Source organism: Crinia signifera, chromosome 9 (genome assembly GCF_055691185.1).
Source record: "Crinia signifera chromosome 9, ASM5569118v1, whole genome shotgun sequence".
NCBI lineage: Eukaryota > Metazoa > Chordata > Amphibia > Anura > Myobatrachidae > Crinia > Crinia signifera.
The window spans coordinates 85,128,083-85,152,820 of record NC_139225.1 but is presented as its reverse complement, the minus strand read 5'-3'; the positions used below and the strand labels follow the sequence as shown (position 1 = coordinate 85,152,820).

General features: G+C 41.2%; 1 protein-coding gene across 3 annotated transcripts in view; it reads left to right on the top strand.

Moving 5' to 3' along the window:
• The window catches only part of TENM1 (teneurin transmembrane protein 1), a 726,432-nt gene that overhangs the window by 506,836 nt on the left and 194,858 nt on the right, over window positions 1-24,738 (top strand). For all 3 annotated transcript variants that reach the window (XM_083159336.1, XM_083159335.1, XM_083159334.1), the window contains 3 exons: window positions 2,181-2,397; window positions 11,859-11,978; window positions 18,968-19,229. In XM_083159336.1, coding sequence (XP_083015462.1) covers window positions 2,181-2,397; window positions 11,859-11,978; window positions 18,968-19,229 — 599 coding nt within the window. The remainder of the gene's footprint in view (window positions 1-2,180; window positions 2,398-11,858; window positions 11,979-18,967; window positions 19,230-24,738) is intronic.

The window sequence follows — 24,738 nt, the reverse complement described above, 5'->3', positions numbered from 1 at the left end:
TGCTATCTGCATACGATCTGCGTGCGATCCTGATGCGATTTTGACCATATAGTCAAAATCTCATGCTGATTGTACCATGTGTACACACCATTAGACCTGTTCCATTCTTTATGTAGTTTCTGCATTCCCTTTTTCAGGTGAACTTGGCTGGTTCTCCCTGCTTCAGGGTCATGATCACCACGCCAGGTTGATTAACAAACTCTGCAATGTACCTTCTTGGACCTTATAATGCTGGCCACACATCAGACCAACTTTCATCCAACCATCCAACTACTGTAGTTGGTTGGATTAAATAAAATATGCTACTGGATGGGAGAAAATGTAATTTGTAATTCTGTAATTTGCTCTGAAAATGTGGAAAACCTGTCGCTCCAACAAAGTAATGTAGTTTTATCTGTTTGATTTAAATAATTTCACTAAATGTTTTTTGTCCATTTTCCTGGGTTTGTGAGCAAATTGCTCTTTGTCATTTGCTCCCATCCAGAACCAGATTTGTATTCTATCCAACCAATTAGTTGGATGGTTGAATGAAAGTTGGTCTGATGTGTGGCCAGCATAACACACGTATAATATATATTATCAGTAGAATCAAAATGATACTGCTCCTTTCCATGTATTCCAATGATAAGTGAGGGCTCTGCCCAATATTTAACCTGACACAACTAAGATTGTAAAAATTAAAACTGCTTGTCATATTATTTTGAGGAAATTTGCTTGAATGTCTAGCCCCCATCACAAAACTAAAGTGAACTTAAGAGATCCTATGGCCAGATCCTGTGCAGTAGTCTGCCCGATGCTGCTACCGTCTGTCCATATTCATTGTACTGCCCTCACCTTCTTGGTGGATGCTGGTGGATATGCAAATGCTTGATCAGCTGCACTTGGCCTCAACTAAACTGTTGTTGTCTAATGCATCCCTCTGATTAATCTTCTACTGTAGAACTGGATTCTCCAAAACCAGTTCTCCAAAATGAGTCCTGGGATTATCCTACCTCTTGACACCAGTTATTACTGTGAAAGGACATGCTTACCTAGCTATCACACTATTCATCTTTGGGTTAGAATTTCCCCCAGTGCGTTATTGTGCCTATGGTTGATGTAGGTGCACATATTGCCTACTTCTACCACTGCAAGTGGGGCAAATATAAAGCATGCAGAGAGATTTATTTTTAAGAAGTTGGTGTCCAAACTTAAGCCAAATTGTAGTGTATAAACAAAGATGTCCAGTATTTGGAGGCAACACACAAAAGCAGCCAGTATTTACCCTGCATGCAAAATAAATAAATGACACCCCTTGCATTGTAGCATGGTTTGTCCATGTGGGAAATTAGATGTATTGCAATGTAAGTCCTGCAGCTGTGCAGGATGTAGGCCAAAGGCAGACATTTTTTAAAGAGGCATTCATTTACAAGGCAAAACAATGCCTTGTAAATGATTTCCCCTTTAAAAAAACAGCTGAGTTCAGCCAGCATCCCACCATCCCAGCACCCCTGTATTTGATGTTTTAGACACGGAATACATTTTCTATCGAACTGCAAGAGAACAATTTAATATGTTAGATATTATAATATACTAAAATCAAAACATACAAATGATATTGGTGATGTGGCTAAATTTGCCACTAATGTTCTTAAAGAACCACTAAAGCTGAATTACAAGTGTCCTTATGGGAAAATATGATATGGACATTAATACATACAGTATATAGGTAAAAAATGTCTACACATTTATTTAATTTAAGTCATATTACATTGAAAATACATTTGCTGTCCAGTTAAGTACAGTATATTGTCCACTGTTATCACCTACATTCTGACCACTGAGATTATCTGCAGTGTCCTTTCACTGGATTATAGACATTATACTGTGCGTATTGTGCATAAGAAATGCTCAATTACATCTCATCTTTATATAGGAAACTGCACTTATGTATACAGTATTTCTGAAAGCTTTTAAAAGGTATTCTATTCAATTAAACTTGTATTTTTTTTTACCTGGAATAGAGCAACAATCTTAAAGCAATTTCAGTAATATACTGTATTTCTCTCTTTTTATGTTGAGAGCAGCACACTTGCATGTCTTAACCCCTTGTTTTAACATGTCATTAGTATTGCAGCTCTGGTATATAAAATCTCTATAGACTTTTATTGGCTGATTTATGGTAATATTATCCATTGCAGATGGTTTGACAGATTGTGTGGATCCTGACTGCTGCCAGCAAGCCAATTGCTTCTCTAGCCCTCTCTGTCAAGGTTCACCTGACCCGCTAGACCTCATCCAGCAAAGCCAGCCACCCTTTTCCCAGCATCCTCCGAGACTCTTCTATGACCGCATTAGATTCCTTATTGGCAAGGACAGTACACACGTAATTCCTGGAGAAATAAGTCTTGACAGCAGGTAGATATGATCTTACTTTTATGACATCATGAAAACATAATAAACACATAAAATATGACAGCCCTTTACTTGTATGATGACAACATTTTTCCTCCTCAGAGATGATTTAATGGGTGCTTGTACTTGTTCTTGAATTGCCGACACATAAATAATTCAAACACAAACATAACAGAACCTTTTTTTTTAAATGACTTGTTATTTCATTATGATGTTTCTGTTCATTGTATTTGCTCCTCACTTCCTGAACATCTCTACCTATTACCTAATCATACCTACAGTATTATCACTACCTATTACCTAATCATATCCCACAATTTATGTTTTTTATCTTTTCATTTAGCAAAGCTATTGGCTTAGCTTCTATATCATTCCTACAGACACTGCAGTGACAATGAACTGGAGAATGCCTGTTTTGAGTGTCCAAAGGTTCCACTGCCACAACAATACTGGTTGCTCGCCAGAAATTATGGGGCAGTTGGGCTGCAATCGTTCCACTTATAGAAGTCTTCCCTATATACAGTAGGAACACTTGTACACCCCTACTTATGGCCTTGAAACAAAACATTAGTGGATTCTACTGGGATATATTGAATATTTGAGGGTATTGGAAGTGACCTAATATATACAAAATCATTTACAGACGAAGTGTATCTTTTTTATAATAAAAAATCTTTATGTAGAGCACGGACAGCAGCAGCCCCTATTTATACAGATATTACTTGATAGTTTCTACATAAGCATTGCTTGTGTATATTATAGAGATTATATAGGGTTAAATGAAAATGTCAAGTTGATTGTAATCATAAATCAAATAAGTGGAATTCCAAGCAATGGAATCATTGCTATATGGGTGAAGCTATCGGATCATGTACACGTCAATAGAAACATGTATTATTTATGAACTATGCCTGATTTCACACACTATGCAGTGAAGTACTAAAGTGTATAGCGTAAATATTGATGTAAATGATACTTGTGTTCTATTCCATTTACAATTATAATTTATATCAATGCACTTTTGCATTGTCTTGTTCAGTGCGTATGTCTTATACCATAGCACAGATCATAAATTATATGATTCAGGTGCGGCGTAAAACACCATCACTATTTAGTATAGAGGTTCCTCTTTAACTGGATGTGTTGTTTAAAAGATATATTTTTTAACAAGAGGCGTAGCATCAAAATATCTGTTTTACATAATGAACACTGGAAAAAATCAATAGAGGTGGAAAATGTTGTTTATGCTATGCAAATAAATACATTTATAGTGCGGAAGGTGGCAAGACACTTTAATGTAGATGCGCCTGGAATAAGGAATTGCATACTTCATATGAGTGTTATAATACAGCGCGGAATGTAAAATATGAGATCCAAGGCAAGTCTGTGTTCACAAGGTATGAATGATGGCAAATAAAATAAATGCATCAAGAAGCTTCAAGATAACGCAAAGGAAAATGATGGATGTGATGGATTTATCTCAGGAACTTTGGGCATTGCATTATATGTGGAATATTAAACAGTGCAACGAAAAGTCAGTTGGAAACAGGGAGCAAAATAAATGAGCCAGTGCATGGAATAATGGATAGATTACTTCTACCTGTTCACTGTGTGTTCTCTGGCACCAAAGGTTACAGAAACACTTTCACATCTGCAGACTTGCATGGAACAGGAAAACATTTGTTACAATCATTTGGGGTAATTTCTGCAGGAAAATACAGTACAGTCTAGTATTTTTAAAACCTAACAAGGTTATTATTTTTTCTCCCCAATGGTCTTTAAGGTTATAAGGTCTCAGAATCAATAAAAAAAACTAATTTAATATATGTGAGAAAACATTACAGTCTAACACATATATGAGAAGGTTTCAGCTTCACTGAACCAGGTATTAAGATGGTTGTTAAATTCAGCTTTCAGACAATCAGTGGTGTTATCTTTTCATATCTGACAGTTAATGGCAGGATAATTATCTCCTAGAACTCCCACTCTAGATGCTGTTCTGCTACATAAATGTATTGCTACTTATTAGAATATTAAGGTGACTCATCTGGGACGAGGTGAAGAACCGGATTAAGGTTTTTACAGTAGATTTATGTGCATTTTCCTATGCTCCTTCATTTGGAGGGCAGGGGGCAGTTCTAATTATTACTGATTTCTGGGATGCTTTTGATGCTGTTTTTTTCTAAAACTTATATACAGTACGTTAAGGATGTACTGTATATTTTACACACAGTTATTTATTTGTATATATATATATATATATATATATATATATATATATATATACACATACATATACATATACACACACACGAAAAAGGCTGGAATAGGTGCGCTGGCACCTTTGCTCAATCAGAGCTAGAACACAGTTCTTAGTCTCTCTGCACTTGTCCTCAATTAGTGGGCCGTCGCTCCCGATTCCCACGAGAGAGCACCAAACTTCTCTTTTCTTCCATTTTTTGTAGATATATATTGTTTTATATATATATATATATATATATATATATATATATATATATATATATATATATATATATATATATATATATATATATATATATAAACAAGAAGCTCTGATGTGCGCTCAGTCCTTTCAATTAGAATGTAGTCTGCCATATAAATTATGGATCCAATGTAGCGCTGCCATTTCTCCCACTGGAAGGCTTTCTCACAACTCCAATACGATGCACATGTAGAAAAGAAGAAAGGGAGGAGGCGCACTGTAAGCAATTTGCAATAACACTTTACAGTACTTGAATAAAAGCTGACATACATGGGGGTTTTAAAAGATGCACCATCACGTCACCAGCGTCCAAATAATAGTAGACACAGGAATCCCGGCTCAGCAGTTTTAAGCAGCATGCAGCGGCTCAGCAGAGTTTCTCTGCACTCCAGGAAGCAGACTTGCCGGTTCACCGTCACTCTGGACACGCCCTCAATGCATTTTATCCAATGGACTTTGTCAGGAAGAATGTCTGTTGGTATCATGGGTCTGTATATATATAGCCTGTACACATACTACACAGCTGTTCATGCTAATTACAAGCTCAAAATTGTTAGCTAATTAGTGCAATCATTTGGACTTCACTATGAGTGATTATTTTTAAAAAGAATTCATCACATTCACAATTTTAACAATACATAAAAACTGGTTGTAAATACAAAGAAATAATATATTCAATAATACAAAGTATAACATACAGTATTAGACATAATACATTTATCCAATAATACATAATATAGGAAGGAGACTACGATAAAAATACAAATATAAATAAAAGTACTAATACTTCACAAAAAAACTGGTCTTTAACATATATATATATATATATATATATATATATATATATATATATATATATATATATATATATATATAGATATATATATAGATATCTATATATTTCTCTACACGCAATGATTTGATGTACTGATGCGGTAACCTACATGGAATGAGAAAATAATATCACAGAAAAAGGGATAACAAGGAATAAACATTAGTATCATTATTTGTTAGATAGACATTAATCATGCAATTAACATACTTATAGTAATTTTCCACTCAGTCTTAAAACGTAGTGACATAACTTAATAGATGGGTGCGTATCCTATAATGCTTCTATTTGAAAAAATGAATGAAAGACCTGCCACTGAACTTAATAATAAATAGATGTGTATCCCATAATGCTTCTATTTAGAGAATGAATGAGAAAACTGACACTGAACCTGCACACCGAATGAGTGTGCAGGTTCAGTGTCAGTTTTTTTCATTCATATAATATACTGTAACAATATAATATAACAAAAGATGATACTAATGTTTATTCTTTGTTATCCCTTTTTCTGTTATTTTTTCTGTAATACTATTTTTTCATTCCATGTAGGTTACCGCATCAGTACATCAAATCATTGCATGTAGAGAAATATATATTATATATATATATATCATTCAGCAGTGTCCGGCACAGCCTCTTAGCGATTTTACTGGCGTGGGTGCCCTTGTCAATTTCATACAAACGACATCCAAAGAGCACAGCACTCCACGTCTTAATGCAGTAATATACTTTTATTTGCAACATTCAATACCGTAGTATCATCATCAGGCAGTACTGATGTATTGAGATATATATATATATATCTCAATATATAGGGCCACTTAGGTCCAATTAAGGGCACTCACCAAATTCCAAAGAAGTATAAAACGTTTATTACATCACCATATCCACATGCTTAATCGCAGAAAACAATTCTGGGGTCGACGTTTCGGCCATGTATGGTCTTTCTCGAGACACAGAAGCTGTTGACGACCATTCAGTTCCAGAGACAGTGGCCGAAACGTCGACCCTAGAATTGTTTTCTGCAATTAAGCATGTGGATATGGTGATGTAATAAACATTTTACATTTCTTTGGAATTTGGTGAGTGCCCTTAATTGGACCTAAGTGGCCCTATGGATTGATATTTGTGGAACATTTGGGTACTTATATGTTAGTTGGGCGCCCACTATAGTTAGTACGCTCATACCCTCACTATCCATGTCGGCATGGAGTTGATTTTATATAGTGTGGCGAGCGCAGATAGATAGAGAGAGAGGGGCATGAAGAAGGCGGCACTCAGCAGACTGAAGAAAAAGGGTCCTTTTATTCACCAACTATTTCGGGGTTACCCCCCATCGTGAGGGCAGGACAACATACACAACTCAATACATGTAAGAAACTACCATATATACCCACACATACAAAGCCCAACCCTCCCCCAATTAGCAAGCTGACAATGTTCACCTGCCGGACAGTGGATCACAATTCAATGCCTGGCAGAACTGGAAGTGTCCCACCGGCTGAAAGCAACCCCCACGTCCTACAGACAAAGGTTCCTACTCACCAGCATGCACCTAACCGCCGTGGGCTGCTTGTCTGGGAACGCGCATTGGATGTGGAGCTACACAAGCCTGTGTGACTTCCGCCCACCAGCCGCACACTCACCTAACCTGCCAGCCACCACCGGAAGTATCATGCCGGTGAGCCCTCTGATTGGAGCTTTCTCTGTAACATAGCAACACAGTACTAACAATAACACCACATGACCAATTCATTACATTTGTGAACATATATACACTGTATATATACATATACATATAAGTTGCCGACGGCCTGGCACTCTCCCAATCCTGTTAATGCCCCGGTGCCTTCCGGTATATATGAACAAATGTGCTGAATAGAAACAAACAGCGGCACTCAGAGGAAACTTGAACAGGAAAATTCAATAAGGCATTTAATAAAATGCTGGGTCACTGATGTTTCGGGGCTCTAACACCCCTTTTTCAAGGTATAAGTGAGACAATACATACATGAAGTGTTCTTCCCTAAATAGGGTGTCCTTCGCCCCATCTGACATCCCACTCCCCGTCTTCCGGGACCCTGCTGGCTAGAAGTCGGAAGCCACGTGAATTATATGCCTAGGTACACCACTTGTATAGGAGGTACTGCAGACCTCCTGTATCAGAGCTTTCAGCCATTGTTATTTGAATACAGAACAAAATCGATACCCCCACATGGTACTTTACAGGGAATCTAAGGTTGTTAGCTCACAATAGAAACCTGTAAAAGGCCCAATAAAACCTAATTAAAGGGAGAGTCTCACTAGAGGCACGCGGGGTGTGGGGGCAGTCTTGCACCAAATTCTTTGAAAACAAGAGAATACATAAAGTAGCATGTTCCGCCTCTTCCCCTTCTCCTTAATCAATTTCTTTTGGGGAACTGGCTGGCCCTGCCCCTTGGAACCCTTCTGACAGATGTGTCTAAAGGCCATTACTTCTATTGCCTCCAGGAGTTATGCCACTGCCTAAACATCACATTTATCATAACTAACAGCAGAGTAGGGTGAGAATGAACACTTTCACAATGCTATCTCCTGTCCTGCTGAATCCATCTCTTTGCATCATAACGAATACGGCTACTGTTTGCTATTACATTGCAGCAGTCTATATGCTCAAGTCATATTGAGTAGCAGGTGATTTAACCATATTATTTGCTGCTGTGGTGGATGGCTTATCACATATTTTAAAATGTGTGTGACTGAGCCCTCTGCATTTTATTAGAGCACAGAGACACAGAGCCATTTAAGCTCTGGTGTTATACTCTTACTTAGTTTGCCCATACTATTTGATGCATGCAGAACTTTTTACAGTATGAGATGAGAGTAAATACATTCCTTGCTAAGTATTAAGTACCAATGTATTATCTTTTAAATAACAGTATAAAAAGGAGATTTAATAAGTGGAGCAAGGTTATGGATAGGAGATAAAGAGGCATGTGGTGCACATTTTTAGTGGTGCTCCTTGTTATGCAGAGACAGGCCCAGATATACCAGGTATATGTTTAGGACCAGGCAGACTGTTGAGGACACAGCAGCCACCTCCCACAACAGTGGTCCCCAGTGGGGCCTATCACACTTAATGATTTATCCATTATTGATTTGTAATTAATGAATGGTTACTAGCATATGAAAGATTTGTCACTACCACTTTGTTTCCCCTTCTCTTCATCCTAATATAAAATTTGAGGCATACTGTAAATTAGGTTATACAAGCAATATTTTAGGAGTTGGATCAGAGTTTTTCTCCTCCTCACACAGCTACTGTAGGTGCACTTCTAAATTGCAATGATGTCTCTGGGCATGGAAGAGTAGATGTGCACCATGATGTAAGTGCATGGATGTGAAATAATACAGTATCATTCTCTGTACATGAAAGACCCTATTCACGGTCACTGAGGCGCCCATTCAGTATTTAGTGGCCTAGTTTTCACAAAACTCCTACAACTAAAAGTTTCAATGTGGGAACCTACGCCATGAGAAAGAGGTCCAGGTTTCCAAGAGGCATCTGATCCTTCTGCCTCATCCAATCCTTTCTTCTCTCCGACAGTGTGCATGCATTAATTCAGTTCATGCTTACGCACTAACAATGCCGAATCAGATGCAGTAATGTCAAGTTCTGCCACTGCTGTTTATCAGCAGAATAAGCAGTGATGGTATATTTCCATTGTTGCACTCATGGTGAGTTGGATACTTAATAATCATGATTTTCCCAATGGGACATTAGTTGCATATGAATATCAGTAAAAATAACATATTGTTAGTAAACACATACTGTACAACAATAAAATGTCTAAAGCTTTCAATTCAAATTCATAGATGTGCATCAATAGTAACTCCAAGGGAGCCCCTTTGCCTAATTCAGTTAGACACCCAAATCAGACAGCATGGCGATCTGGAGAACCTACGGAGTCTCCTGTTAACTTTTCTATCCTTAGGAGGCAGTTATGAAGCGGTAGCTCCTCTGATATCAATCCAAATGATAAAACATTAATTCTCTATCAAGCTTTACAAGCCTATAGCTTCTGTTCTTTACTAACCATGGTTGATCCCAATAAATAGAGGAGTTAGTTGAATTACAGTTACAGTAGTACTAAAAAGTAAACTAAGCTGACAATTAATCTACTGCATCCCCTATTGTTAGTGCTGTGTGCAGAAGTGCAAAAAAACACAATCAGGCAATTTCAAATATATTGTGGCATATCGCGGGATCGGTCATATCGCACCGCCTGCCGCTGTCACTCTCACTGCGCATGTGCAGGTGTTTGAAAATTGCCTGATCTGTTTTTGTGCACTTCTGTACACAGTACTAACAATAGGGGATGCAGTAGCTTCATTGTCAGCTTAGCACACTTTTTAGCCCCCAGCATGCAAAAGTCTGCAGTTTCTTCTTGACTTGCTGGTGTATCTTAAAGACCTCTTATGAACAAATTCCCTGCAGACACATTTCAGCTACAACCTTTCTTGAGAAAGACAGTATGCAGTCAAAGTGCATATTTAGATTTTTAGATTGGAATGACCTTGTTATTTAGTGTTCTGTTGCTTGTGTGACAGTCATAACTTTACTTCCAAATGCTAAATACATAGAATTTGAAAAACGCCCTTTGATGTTCATATGTGATTTACTCTGGGTTGCATTAGGTCATATACATTTAGAAACTAATTGCAGGAAAGAACATCCATTGTAAGAGGCCCCTTTTATATAAATTCAGTAGGAAAATTGTGCTGTCATGTTCCGGTTTAGTTTATTCACAATAGTCCCATAGGGATAGCTACTTTTTTTAACCAGATCATCTCTCCAGGATAGGATTACACCTCTGGGGAGGAATTATAAAATATAATCAGATCAGATTTGCAAGGTAACAGAATGTGGATTTGTGTTAGATTCATTAAGCAATTATTTCTGCGGGGCTTCAGTTGAAAGTCTTAAAGCGTATTAAATACTGTGTACTTTTTACATTTCTATTTTACTTTTGCTTTTGATTGCTTTATTTAACAAGCATGTATACAATATACACACAGAAGCAGGTTTTATAACCCATGGGTTCACACAGAGTTCGATCTAGACCACCTAAATGATCTTTTCTGATGCTGTATTTGAATTAATGTGTATATTTCTTTTATATTTCTTTTTTAATTCTATCTCAGTGCCATAGAGAGAACAGTTTACTCCTTATAATAGCAAATTGGTGCTTGGGGCATTCGATGATGAAGGCAAAAATTCAATTGATGTCGAAAATGCCATCTTGCCGAAAGATGGCAGTTTTCAAAATTAATAGGTTGGAAGGGCTCCGATCTATTCAATGCTAGCTGTTTTTTTCGGCAGGTCAGAATGTTCCAAACTGACGAAAACCAGGTGGATTGGCGGAATAGCCACTAATCCACCTGCTTTTGACAGAAACACGTCCAGCAATCTCAATGTGAAATGAAAAGATGTCAGATTGAGGCTGGGAGGACGGCATCAGGTGAGCAGCAGCAATTTACATGGTGCCGCCCTCCTGTCTGCTGCCTCCCACAAACCCCCCTGCCACCTCCCATACCCTCCGTGGCCCACTTGGCCCTGTCCCGGTACCCACTGCCTCCCGCTGCCTCCTGGGTGATCCTCACGCAGCTGCGCTCACCTGGTCCCTGTGCCGGCCAGGTGACCATCAATCAGCGGCCAAATTCAACATCCAGATTTGGCCGCTGCATTAAATAATGTTTTTCCTAAAACAGGCAGACATGCATGGAAAGAGAAATTATATATATTTATGGCTAAGCCTAATTTATCTCACTTTCTCATATTACATGATGTACTGTATATGGAGTAAAAAAAATTTTAACGAAGAAAATTATTTTTTTTATATTTTTTACTGCACTTTTTTACTGTAATTAAGATACCGTAGTAATCCTTTTTACTTACCAGGCATGCAATGTTCTGTATTTTTTAACAGCAAGATGAGTAAAACCATGTACATTTTATAAAGTTAAATCAATCATAATTTTTTAACAATGTATATGAAAATTATCCATTGAATGACTTGTTTGCTTATATATAATATGTATATATATATATATAAATATAAATTAATAGTTACATTATTATGCTTTCAGTCACGTCTGTGTGGTTCGTGGTCAAGTAGTAGCTGTTGATGGGACACCACTGGTTGGAGTCAATGTCAGCTTTGTGCACCATAACGACTATGGATATACCATCAGCCGGCAAGATGGAAGGTACAATTATGGTTCATTAAACAATTAAATATTCTATTATGTTTTCAGCAATAAGATGTTGTTCTGTGGGGGGGGGGGGGGGGTTTCTTTAAGGATAAATTAGAAAATTTAAATAATGCAGATCCAAAGTGCTATTTCATTTGCATAAATGCAGCTGATTAACTTTAAAATGCATTTGAAATTTTGGGCTGAAAGCCACCCATTTGAGGGCAATGTACGTAAACTGACAGCATATACTTCATAACAATTGCATGGTGTAAACATTAAAACGTTACTTAAAAGTCCAGACCACTTTCAGATACCTTTCATTAAAAAATCTTTCTGTTAGTGACACAGCAAAAAGAACACAGAAAAATACTGCTTGCATAACTTTTTATCCCCTGTAAACTACAGTAGTTCATCTCTTAATCTACAGCAAGATGGTTCACAAGCGTGAGGTCGATACCGTTAGGTCGACATGAGGAAACATCGACATGGTTCCAGGTCGACATGGGTCAAGGTGGACATGGGTCTAGGTTGACATGGGTTTAGGTCGACAGGTCAAAAGGTCGACACAAGCAATAGGTCGACAGTCAAAAGGACGACATGGGGTTTTTCACTGTTTTTTGACCGAACGTTCACATTCCAGTCAATTACCTCACTTCGCTCGCAATGCTTCGGGCATAGTGCCGTTTGACTGTTGACCTAGACCCTTTTGACCTAATGCTTGTGTCAACCTAATGATCTGTCAACCTAGACCCAGGGGAATGGGGAGGGGGAGGGGGTGTTAGGGGAAAGGAGTTCCACCACCTCTCCAGGACCACTTTAAGCCCTGTATGGCACTATCTTTCATCTGTGTAAACTTGGACTTTCCACAGCACATAGAGTAAACCTTGACCTTCCAGAGCACATGGAGTTGTTCAAGCTAAATATTTAATTTGTATCTTAAAAAAAATAGAAATCCAAAGAAGGAGGCACTCCAGTATTAGTAAGCAAAACGGCTGTATTAATAGCGCCAAGCACTTTCGGGGATGAAAGCCCCTTCCTCAGGGCTGTTGTGCCCTGAGGAAGGGGCTTTCATCCCCAAAAGCGCTTGGCGCTATTAATACAGCCGTTTTGCTTTCTAATACTGGAGTGCCTCCTTCTTTGGATTTCTATTGATTGATGCGGAGTGCACCTGGATTCATCCCTACAAACGAGTGCCGACCAGCAGTGGAGTTTAAAAAATAAATACATTTGCAGACAAATAATAAATTGTGAGTTTGAAATCTTGTTTTAAGAGCCTATCGGTTCACAATAAAATTTCGGACTGCCAATCTTTGTAAACGTCTTGTCACAAATAGTCCAAGCCTCTGCTAAATCTGGATACACACCTACTGATTTATCTGTCCAATCTGTCTTGGAAACAGACATCTGGTAATATATGGAAGCAATGGACAATCAAATATTTTATCCAAAATGATGAAAAACAGACACTAGCCATATAGGCAAATTGGTTAAAGCCAGTTTCCAGTGTTTTGGTGGGAATGGTTGATTGTCCAATGTTTCCATATATTGCCAGATATTTGTTACCACCGGACAGATTGGACAGATCAATCTTTCTGCCTATATCCAGCCGTACTCACCTGTTACACCATTCCTGATTCTGGCTCCACAGCAGGTGATCCACTGCATCTGTCCTTATCAATTCCAAGTTGCATCGCTGTCTATGTCCAAAGATCCCAGGTGTTTCTAGGCCACAATCCACGCTGACACCTGGGTGCTGCTATGACAGGCACCTGGACACTACCATGGCGGACCAGCCTGAACCATCTGACACTGTAAAGCCAATCCAAGCACAGCTAGGGGAATGAAGCTGCAGCACTGGCACTTCCAAATGGCCAGTTCAATGTTGTATTTACACAGTCCTTACTGTGTAAAGCTGTTATGATCCATGTGCTAGTTTAAAAACTAGATGATTCCCAGACCAGTGTGTTTGCACTGCAGGTTCTAGTCCAATCTAGTACACAGTATTCAGGTTGCTGTCACTATTGACATTTCTATTCCAGACTACAGAACCCAGAAGATGTCTGTGTTATTTGTATTTTCAATGTCAGCCTATGTATCCCCCGTGTCATAGTAGTTCAACTACTGTTCTGTTATTCCAGTAACCTCCTGAACTAATTTATAGCAACTCTGTAGGATTCCTAAGAGACTGTGAATTGTCAGCAGAAAGTCTAATCATTCCTCTATATGGTTCACCTGTGCTTCTCAATACCATGAATCTGAACTTCTGCAGTGCTATTACCTTTGAACTTCCACCTTTGATTCTGTATAAATATTATCTGAGCTTCCCTGCATTTCAGTGTAACTGGGCCTTATTCTAGTTCACTCTATCTGACAAAATCCTTCTTAGATGGAAAAAACCATGTGCAATGCAGGGGGGCAGATGTAAAATGTGCAGAGAGAATTAGATTTGGGTGGGGTTTTACTTCAAAGTGAGATCTATATTGCAGTGTAAAAGTAATGCTGCCAGTATTTACCCTGCACAGAAACAAAATAACTCACCCAAATCGAATTCTCTCTGCACATTTTACATCTGCCCGCCCCCCCTACAGTGCACCTGGTTTTGTCCATCTAAGGAGGATTTTGTCAGAAAGAGTGAACTAGAATAAGGCCCACATTCCCCATGCTTCTACGGTCTTCCAAAGTATCAGCATCAAGCTGCACATTCAAGTCATCAGCTAGGTCCAGTTTTTACATTAACTGCCAAACTGGGGCCCTTATTCTGGTCGGTGCGGATATATCCGCGTGCGTTCGGCCCGCCGATGTTTTGTGTCTGCGCATGTGCAGAGGCGTCTCTGCGCATGTGCGAGCAGAGCGTACGGCCAAATCCCGCATGATATGTGAACACTCCGAACAGGGGGTGGAGAGGGGCGTGAAGGGCTATTTGGGCTCATTACCATATGCATACGCCCCGCGTTTCATGGGCGTTCCCATGCAAACGCTGGGCGTATGCATGGTAATGCGGCCGTGACGCACGTGTAGGGGGCGGACATATGACATTGCCAGATGTCAGCTGCCCGCCCAGATCCCTGCTTTTGCACGGAGAAATGTCCGTGTGGTCTGAGGTTGCGGGAGCTGGTGGAGCACTCGGTCCTGCATTCGATGGTCTGCGACCATCGAATGATGGGGGAGGTTCTCTTAGATGGAGGAGGCGTATTCTGTGTAAAATACACGTGCGGTCCGTTCGGCCAGCTTCTTACCGCGTACGGACGGAGTTGGCGATCCGTATGGAAGGCGGGGTTTCGCACGCACGGTCCTGGCCGCATAATTGGATCCGGCTGCACCGACCAGAATAAGGCCCTGAGTTCTACTCCAACTTACTCTGTTTCATTTCATTTCTTGTGTAGGCCAGTCCTGCCTTTTCAGCTTCCAGGCTGGAACATTATTCAGTGCTATCTGATCGAGTCACTGGTTCTAGCCCAGTTTGTGTATGCTTCAGAGCAACTCCAGTACCAGACCTACAGTGCTCACCCAGTTCAAGCCTAGTCACAGTCTAATGATCACTCTACAAGATCACTCTACCTACAGCTAAAAGATTCCACAGGTTGCTGGTACAGCTTATTCAATAAAATATCAAGCAATGGCCCAGACATAGGATAGTATTCAATCTGCTGTACTGGACCATGGCTCATTGATAAACTGTTCCATATCTGGCAGTAAATGGGGATTTTTTTTCACCTGCCCAAAAGACTGCAAAAAACATATGGCTTTTGGATCTTATGGGTGAAATACGCGGCTGTATTGACAAGTAATGCCTCCATGGCTATACATTTTTTTATTTGTGAACACATTTGAACACTATTTTTGTACATGATAACTCAGTTTATCCTCTAAATATTGCACTATTCACTTTTCAATGAAGTCCCCATCGCTTTCGACACATACGCACCTAGGGCTGCCATTAGGTATCTTGGGGCCCTGGACTAATTTACAGTCTGCCCCCCCTCCTCCTCATATGACTTACCGTAACCTGGCTCCTGCTACCCCATCTCCTCTTTCACTGAGCTGCAGCCCGGAGGTCCCGGTGTGCAGACTTCTTCAACTCAGGATTCCGGCGGCCAATTAAAATGCAGCACCGGCTGGTGAGCAAGCTCGCATTCCAGCATTTGCTCTGATTAACTGCCGGTATGCGAGCTCTGATTGGCTCAAAAGCTGGTGCAGCATTTTAATTGGCCACCGGCGTCCTGGGTTGAATAAGCCTGCGCTCCGGGACCTGCTTTATTCAGCGCACTAAACGCAGCAGAGGCAGTCAGAGGGGGGGGGGGGGGTTGCAGTGGGTAAATGAGCTGCCGGGGCCCTTCTAGAGGCCAGGCCTGGGAAAGCTGTACCCACAGCACCCCCTATTGGCGGCACTGTATGCGCCAATGCTTAAATGAGACGGACAAACCCATCTTAGAAGAAAGCGGGTGGATGTCAACTACATCAAGACCGAACGACAGCTTTCACCTCATCGTCTGAATTGTAGTGTTGACCCTTAAGGTGCTCTTTCATCTTTGGGAAGAGGTGAAAGTTGCAGGCGCAAGGTCGGGGCTGTACGACGGATGTGGCAGAACCTCCCTGAACTGCAGGAACTGCAAATCTATGCCCAAAGATGAAAGAGCACTTTAAGGGTGAGTATGTTAAGTGAGGGTGTGGAAGTGTATATGAAACTTGTACTGTACTATGTGTACATGTCTTTGTTCTACATTTTCACAGGTGAACTACAAGAACCAGCGGGTCCATTAATGCCCCGCATGCTGGCACTTGTGGTTTGTCAAGTCCTAGCATGCAGGGGAGGCCTGTTGGGACTTGCAGTTCAACTGTATTTTTTACACAAATTCATCAGCCGGGCACCCACCACCCAGGGGTATCGAAAACAGCCCTGGGCTTCAGCCCTGGAAGGGTGAAGCATGGTGGGACCCCTTTATTGGGGGGTTCCACTCCCCCAGGGACCCTGTCCAGGGCTGACCAGCCAGGGTGATCATGGTTCGGCTGGAGAACCTTGTCATGCCACCCCGGCTGTGGCATGACACTGCTGGCTGTTGGAGCCTGGTGCTGGTCCCAAAATATGAGGGATCCACATTTTTTTTGTCCGCCGTATTTTTGGAATCTGGACCGGTCCAAGAACCCCATGCTGGTTTCTTAAATATGTGGGATCCCAAAGATTATTTCCCCCATATTTGAGGAACCAGGACTGACTCGATGAGCCCGGGACTGGTTATGCTGGGGTGGCACGCCTGTTTAACAAAAAATTTTTTACACAAATCCGAACACTTCAATTGCTAAAAAAAACATTTGTCTTAAAAAAACTGACATTTTAATTACTACAAACCTGCACTTGTCTAAAAAAACGCACATTTTTGTTGCTAAAAATCACCAAAAATCAAATATGAATTCTTACTTTGTCTGAAAAAAGCACCCTATTACATTTCAAATTTCAGCCAAAAATTGCAAATGTGACATTAGCTGTCTAAAAAGATCTCACCCTATTATATTTCACCCCTCCTGTATTTTTGCTCGAAAATGGGTTATTACTGTACAGTATATAGTATTTCATGAAAAAAAAAACTGTTATTGGATACCACGATAATGAACATTTCATGCAACAAAAAAATGTGTAGGTAATTATATACCTCTTATAGTGGCATTGTATATATTCTTCGCCATTTACTGATGTGTTGCTGTTGAAACAATAGTTGCTAAGTTTCTGATCACATTGCTACTTTAATACTTATTTGACTTAAAAGACCCATTACAAAGGGAAATGACTGTTAGAAGTAAGTCAGCAGGCTGTTTATTGATGTATACATTAAATCCACTTTATCTCAGAAGAATGTATTTCACTGTACTTGAGATAAGGCAGTACGGATGATGTAACAGTTAGTATTACTGCCTCACAGAATACTGAAGCAGGTTGGACCTTTGTGCAGCAAAAAGGGAGCATGGCCTCATGGAAAGGAGGCATGTCTTCACAAAGAGGGGCATGGTTTTACACATTAGACCACACACCGTAATGCCCATTACACATTTTAGCAAACTCCGTAATACCCATTACAAATAAAGCCACACACTGTAATGGCAATTACACATAAGACCACACACCATAATGCCAATTACACATTGTGCCACACATAATAATGCCCATTACATACCATATAACAAACCATAATGCCCATTACATATTTGACACATACAAGTGGTGCTTACCTACATGTTCATTGCTAGGGGGTTCTTGCTTGATGCCAGGGGCTTCATGCTCAATGCCAGGGGCTTTATGCTCTATGCCAAGAGGGCTTCATGCTCCTTGCCAAGGGGGAATACATGCTTGTTGCCAAGAGGGAGTTGTTAAATGCTCATTGCAAAGGGGAGTGCGGATTGCTCGTTGCTAAGGGGGAATGCAACATGCTTGTTGCCAAGAGGGAGTGAATTGTTCCTAGCCTAGGGGGAGTTAAATGCTCATTGCAAAAGGGGAGTGAATTTGCTCGTTGGGGGGGGGATTGCTTGTTGCCATGGGGGATTGCTCGTTGCCAGAGGGAAGTGAAATTGCTCATTGCCAAGGGTGGGTGGGAATTGCTCGTTGCCAAGGGGGAGGGTATTGCTCATTGCCAAGGGGGAGTGACACTGGATGCACACAATTTATAGAGATATGAAAGCCGGGCAGAAAGGGCTGTGTGCTGCCCGGCTGTATAGTCACTGTCTAACTTTTAAGCAAAGCAGCAGCTCCATCCGTGTCAATATCTTTATTAAATACTCATGCTGGACCGCAAGCCAGGTGCCAATCAGGAGCAGTATTGGTGATATTGGTGGCCACTCCTTATTGGCTGCTGGACCGCAAGCTCCTATTGGCTCACGGACCAGTGGGGCCTGCAAATCTAAGCACTATAAAAGAAGGTTTATTCGTGCAAATGTTGACAAGTGACATACAAAAAATAGTTGCTCTGCACTTTGGCTCATTTAACTTTTTGTGTATTTTTCATTTATTTCAGCTTTGATCTTGTCACTATTGGTGGCATCTCTATCACTCTACTTTTTGAGAGATCCCCTTTTATTCCTGTGAAAAGGACTCTGTGGCTTCCGTGGAATAAGTTTATTGTGGTTGACAAAGTTATCATGCAGAGGACAATTACAGAGATGCCATTATGTGACATGAGCAGCTTTATCAACCCAAATCCTGTTGTTCTTCCTTCTCCATTAACGACATTTGCTGGATCCTGTTCACAACGAGGATCTGTCATCCCTGAACTACAGGTACTTGAATTTCATAAAATAAATCTGCCCTCAACCTTTATCTATGAGTTAAGTAATGCATTTGCCTTAGACATAATAGGATATCAGAAGTATCCTGATTAATTCACTATAACACAAGTTTATATACTGTAATCAAATAATTTTTCCAAATGTCACTTCCTAGGTCACTATTTAATGTGTGCTTATGGGCAGGGCCGGCAACAGAAATCTTGGGGCCCTGTGCAATGCTATTTCTGGGGCCCCCCACCTAATCCCAAATCCACACAACACTCTTCTGCATGAGCCTCATTTAACCTTTTGCTGCTCCAGATCCTGCTTCCAGGTGCGGACTTCTCTCGTTCTCAGTCCTGCTGGACTGGCTCCTGGCTGTTGCTTCCTGCTGGCTCCTGCTGGCCTGTCATTTCCACAAAAGAATGCTGAGCACTACGAGCAGACAGGGCAGGTCTTTCGCAGAGTGCGGAACAGACGATCCGCGCATGCACAGTAAAAGTACAGGAGCCAGAGACTGAGGCCACAGCACCAGTGGCGGGTACGGCTGTGCGCCTGCGGCCCCAGGCCATGCGCACACACAGAGTAGATGGCTCTGCGCACCAAGTGGCAGGGCGCACACACAGTAGATGGCAGTGGCACACAGTGAGTCAGTCAGACTCAGCCAAAAACAGATGGTGCACAGTAGACAGCCGGTCCACAAGGGTCACTGACAGGCCAGCTAGTACAGGCAGTGGCCGTTCTGGGGTATGGAAACTCTGGGGCCCTCCAGATCTTGTCCCCCTTGACCCCCCCTGTTGCCTGCCCTGCTTATGGGTATACTTACTATACAGTAGGTCGATTTCACTGACCTATTAGTGAAATTGTTCATTGTTCCTTTGTTTGATGTCTTCACATGTATCAGGAGATGACACAGACTAGATATCTCTAAGGTCATATGTAGTGATTGTTTCACTATACTGACCTTTGCGACTGTTGTATTGTTGTATTGTATCAAAACTAAGTCAGGGTTTACTCAGATTGGGTTTCACACAAACATAAAGAAACAAGAGGGGACATATCATTAAGAATTAACCATTAATGTTTCACATCCAACCTTGGTAGTTACGTTTAAGCTACTAAGATGCAAATGGCGTACTGGAATTGCGCAGCAGAGGGCGGTCGTAATACCTTAATGGAGTAGAGATGCAATTTTGACTTCCACAATATATATATATCATGCATACATACATAGAATCTGATGGCAGATAAGAACCACTTGGCCCATATAGTCTTCCCCTTTTTTAAACATGTTACCTCAAACCATATTTTATCCTTCTTTGTAAGGATATCAATATGCCTATCTCAAGCATGTTTAAATTGTTCTACTGTATTTGCCTCTACTACATCTGATGGGAGGCTATTCCACTTATCTACTACCCTTTCTGTGAAGTAATTCTTCCTCAAATTTCCCCTGAATCTTGCGCCCTCTAGTTTCAGTGCATGTCCTCCTGTTCTGTTGCTCCTCTTCCTGTGAAGAATGTCTCCCACCTGTATCTTGATATATTTGAAAGTTTCTATCATGTCCCCCCTTTCCCTTCTCCACTCTAAAGTATACATATTAAGTTATTCTAGTCTTTCCTGGTATGTTTTGTGATGTAGGCCATGCACCATTTTAGTTGCCCTCCTTTGAACAGTCTAATGTATTTATATCCTTCTGGAAATATGGCCTCCAGAACTGAACACAGTACTCTAGATGAGGTCATACAAATTACTTATACAGTGGCATTATTACTTCTTTCTTTCTACTGCTGATACCTCTCCATATACAACCAAGCATCTGACTTGCCTTCTCTAGATCCTTCTCTTCCTCAGTAGTTTCCATTATAGTGTGTCACAAACCCCAGTAAACACCCCTATCTGAGACCACGTTCATTACCTTCCCGATGGTCTGTGCTGCGGTTAAGGTCCTTGGTCGGTACTAGTGCTTGGCACGATGTCCCCTGTGGGCCGCGGGTGACCGGCGATGTCCCTTGTCGCCGCCATGTTGACATGCCAGCTCCGGACGGCGTGGACGCCGCCATGACACCTCTGCTCTCCTGACCAGGTTGACCAATCCAGCTGACCAGCAGCCTGACCCCTGACCCGCGCACACCTGCACAGTGAGCAGGTGTGTCTGTCTTTCCCCAGCGTTGATTGGTGCTGCGCCTGGCAGCCAATCACAATCCGGCAAGGGGGATATAACTCAGGCCCTTTGCCTTCATTCCTCGCCTTGAACAATTGCTTTATATGCTCCAGAGTTCTCCTTTGTTCAGAGGAAGTTCCCAAGGCTCCAGGATATCCAGGCTCACCTGTGTCCTTATCTCCAGCGTTTCTCCAGCTGCTATTACTTACCTGGTTCTTTCCATCTCCAGAAGACTCCTGCGATACCATCCCTGCAGTCAAGTATCAGGTGCCCCACCTGAGCCAGCTATCACCATCAGAGACTTATACCATCCTGTCCTGATCCTGTCGACAAGTCCCCGTCAACACCTGGGTTGACTACCGGCTATTGTGCTCCATAGTGACTAGTCCACCATTGTCCTATCCAGTCTATACACCTGTCTACATTCCAGTCGACATCCCAAGTCGTCACTCCCGCAGTTCCCAGACTGCCCCCCAGTCACCCTGGTCTCCCAAGGCCGTTCCAGGGTTCAGCCTCCCGAGTCCCAGCCTGCGTCCAGAGGACCAGGGCAGGGGGCCGCGACCTGCCTGTCAGACGCAGCTAAGCCCAAAGTTCCTTGCGGGACTCCCTGGTGAACACCGCTGGCAGGTTAGACTCTGCGCCCCTCTTCCTGGTCTCCGTCAACACTCTGGTTCGCTGTGCTCCAGTCCCCTCGTGTATGTCAATCATCAAACCCCCTGTATTCCGCTACACAGCGCCCTCCACTGGTCCACCACGGTCACAGCCGGGAACACAACAAACCCCTGAGCTGACACAGTGCCATTTATACTATATTTAGTCTTTGGATTTTTGAGACCCAAGTGCATGATTTTGCAATTTTTGGCATTAAACTGTAGTTGCCGTGCACTTGACCATTCCTCTAATCTATCTAGATCATCAATCATTTGTTTAACCCCTCCTGGAGTGTCTACCCTGTTGCATACCTTTGTGCCATCTGCAAAAAGGCACATTTTAAGCTCAATTCAATTTGCAATATCACCAATAAAGATATTAAAAAGCACTGGTCCAAGTACAGATCCCTGGGTTACTCCACGTGTAACCTTTCCCTCCTTTGTCTGTACTCCATTTACTACAACTCTCTGTTTTCTGTCCTGCAATCCAATCCCAAGCTTTCAAGTTTATTTAAAAATATGTGATGTGGGACAGTGTCAAAAGCCTTACTAATGTCTAGATAAGCTACATCTACAGCCCCACCTTGATCTATTACTTTAGTCTCCCAGTCAAAAAAGGCAATAAGATTTGTTTGACATGATCTTCCCCCAATAAACCTTTGCTGTTTCAGATCCTGTAAATTGCTGGTTATGAGATATTCTACCACTCTTCACTTTAAGAGTGATTCCTTCAATTTCTCTACTACTGATGTAAGGCTCACTGGTCGATAGTTGCTAAACTCTTCCTTGCTTCCACTTTTGTGTAGTGGGATTACATTCACTGTTTTCCAGTCCCCTGGGATTACTCCAGTAGCTAATGACTGGTTGAATAATTCTGTTAATGGTTTTACCAGCTCCCCTTTAAGCTCTTTTAGTAACCTTGGATGTATCCCATCTGGCCCCATTCATTTATCCACTTTCAGAGTTCTGTGAGGACTTTCTCCTCTGTAAATGTACTTGTTTCTCCCTCATTTTTCTGATTATACTTGCAACTTAACTGTAACTTATACTTGCAACTTTCCCCTCTCTTTCAGCAGTGAATACTGAGCGGAAATAATTATTAATATGATCTGCTATTACATTGTCCCCCTCAAGAAGATTAGTCTTATTACTCCACTTTATGTTTTTCTCCTTTCATGTATATACCTAGAAAAGTTTCCCCCCCTTTACCCACTGACTGGGCCATTTTCTCCTCAGCCTGTGCTTTTGCGCATCATATTACCTTCTTAGCCTCCTTCTGTCTAACACCTCTTCGTCCTCATTATTCTGCATCTTCTTAAATTTCTTAAAGGCCAACTTTTTGCTTTCACAAACCACACGCTTCCTTTTCCTTGTGTTTTTCCTAACTCTTTTGACACAACGTTCTGTTGCTTTTAGTATTGCACTTTTTAATTTTTTCCACTTCTCCTACACTCCTTCCAAGTTCCTCCACTCTGCCAAAGAATCCCTTACAGAGTTTCCCATCTCTACAAAATCAGCCTTCCTAAAATCTAACACCTTTGTTTTTGTGTGTGATGAGTCGGTCCCTGTCTTTATTTTGAACCATACTGCTTGATCCCAGGTTTTCACCCACATTTACATCAGATATTCTGTCACCATTTGTAAGTATTAAGTCTAATATTGCATCCTTACGAGTGGGCTCCCTCACCAATTGCTGAAGGGATGCTCCTTGCAATGAATTCAGAATGTCCCTACTCCTTACAAAAAAATAAGGATCAAATATGGTTTGAGGTAACATGTTTAAAAAAGGGGCAGACTAGATGGGCCAAGTGGTTCTTATCTGCCATCAAATTCTATGTTTCTATGTTTCTATGAGCAAGGGGACGCGGTATGCATCCTCCCGTCCTGTTCTTACCCCCATTATCCACGTCGGCGGGGAGTTGATTTTATAAAGTGTGGTGAGCGCAGCGAGCCACCAAGCACAAGTGTGGCAAGCGGCAAAAAAAAAACGAGCCCCGAAGCGTGGCGAGCACAGCATGCTCTGTGTGGGATTGCAGAATACACGTCAAGTAATCCAAGTCCTGACTGCGCTCGCCACGCTTCAGGCTCATATTCCACATGTGCTCGCCATGCTTCATGCTGACGTGGATAGTGGGGGTGTGCTAATTCGCATCGTATGCAAATCATATGTGATAATGCACAAGTACCAGGTAGACTTTATGCTTTATTTTCACATATACTAATATATAGATAAAAGTTGTGTTTTATTTTTTACAATAAAATGTTACCTTTATGGTTATTTTTCCTTCATCGTCTTACATTTTACACACATCAGTGAAATAAATTATGATTTCCCTTACAAGCTCATATACAGTGTTTCTAGAAAAGGATCATACTTTATATGTATTTTCTGCATGTTTTCAAAATTACATGATAGCTCTTGCATAAAAATCTATGAGAAAGCTTGTAGAATGGTGCAATCCTTGAGTTTGACCCTTAAGATTTACTTTGCGTGGGCTTAATATACATCCTCTTATTCTGACACACTTATTGCTCCTTCCCTTTCATATTCTCTGCAGTCAATAACATAAATCTAGGTACCTCATCCAGCTAGAAATGTATCTGTTTACTTTCATCTATACCAGATGCCAACTTAGTGAACTCGTCTCATCCCATTTTTATTTTTCAGCTTTCTGTTGTAGTATCAATGCATACAACATTTTTTTCT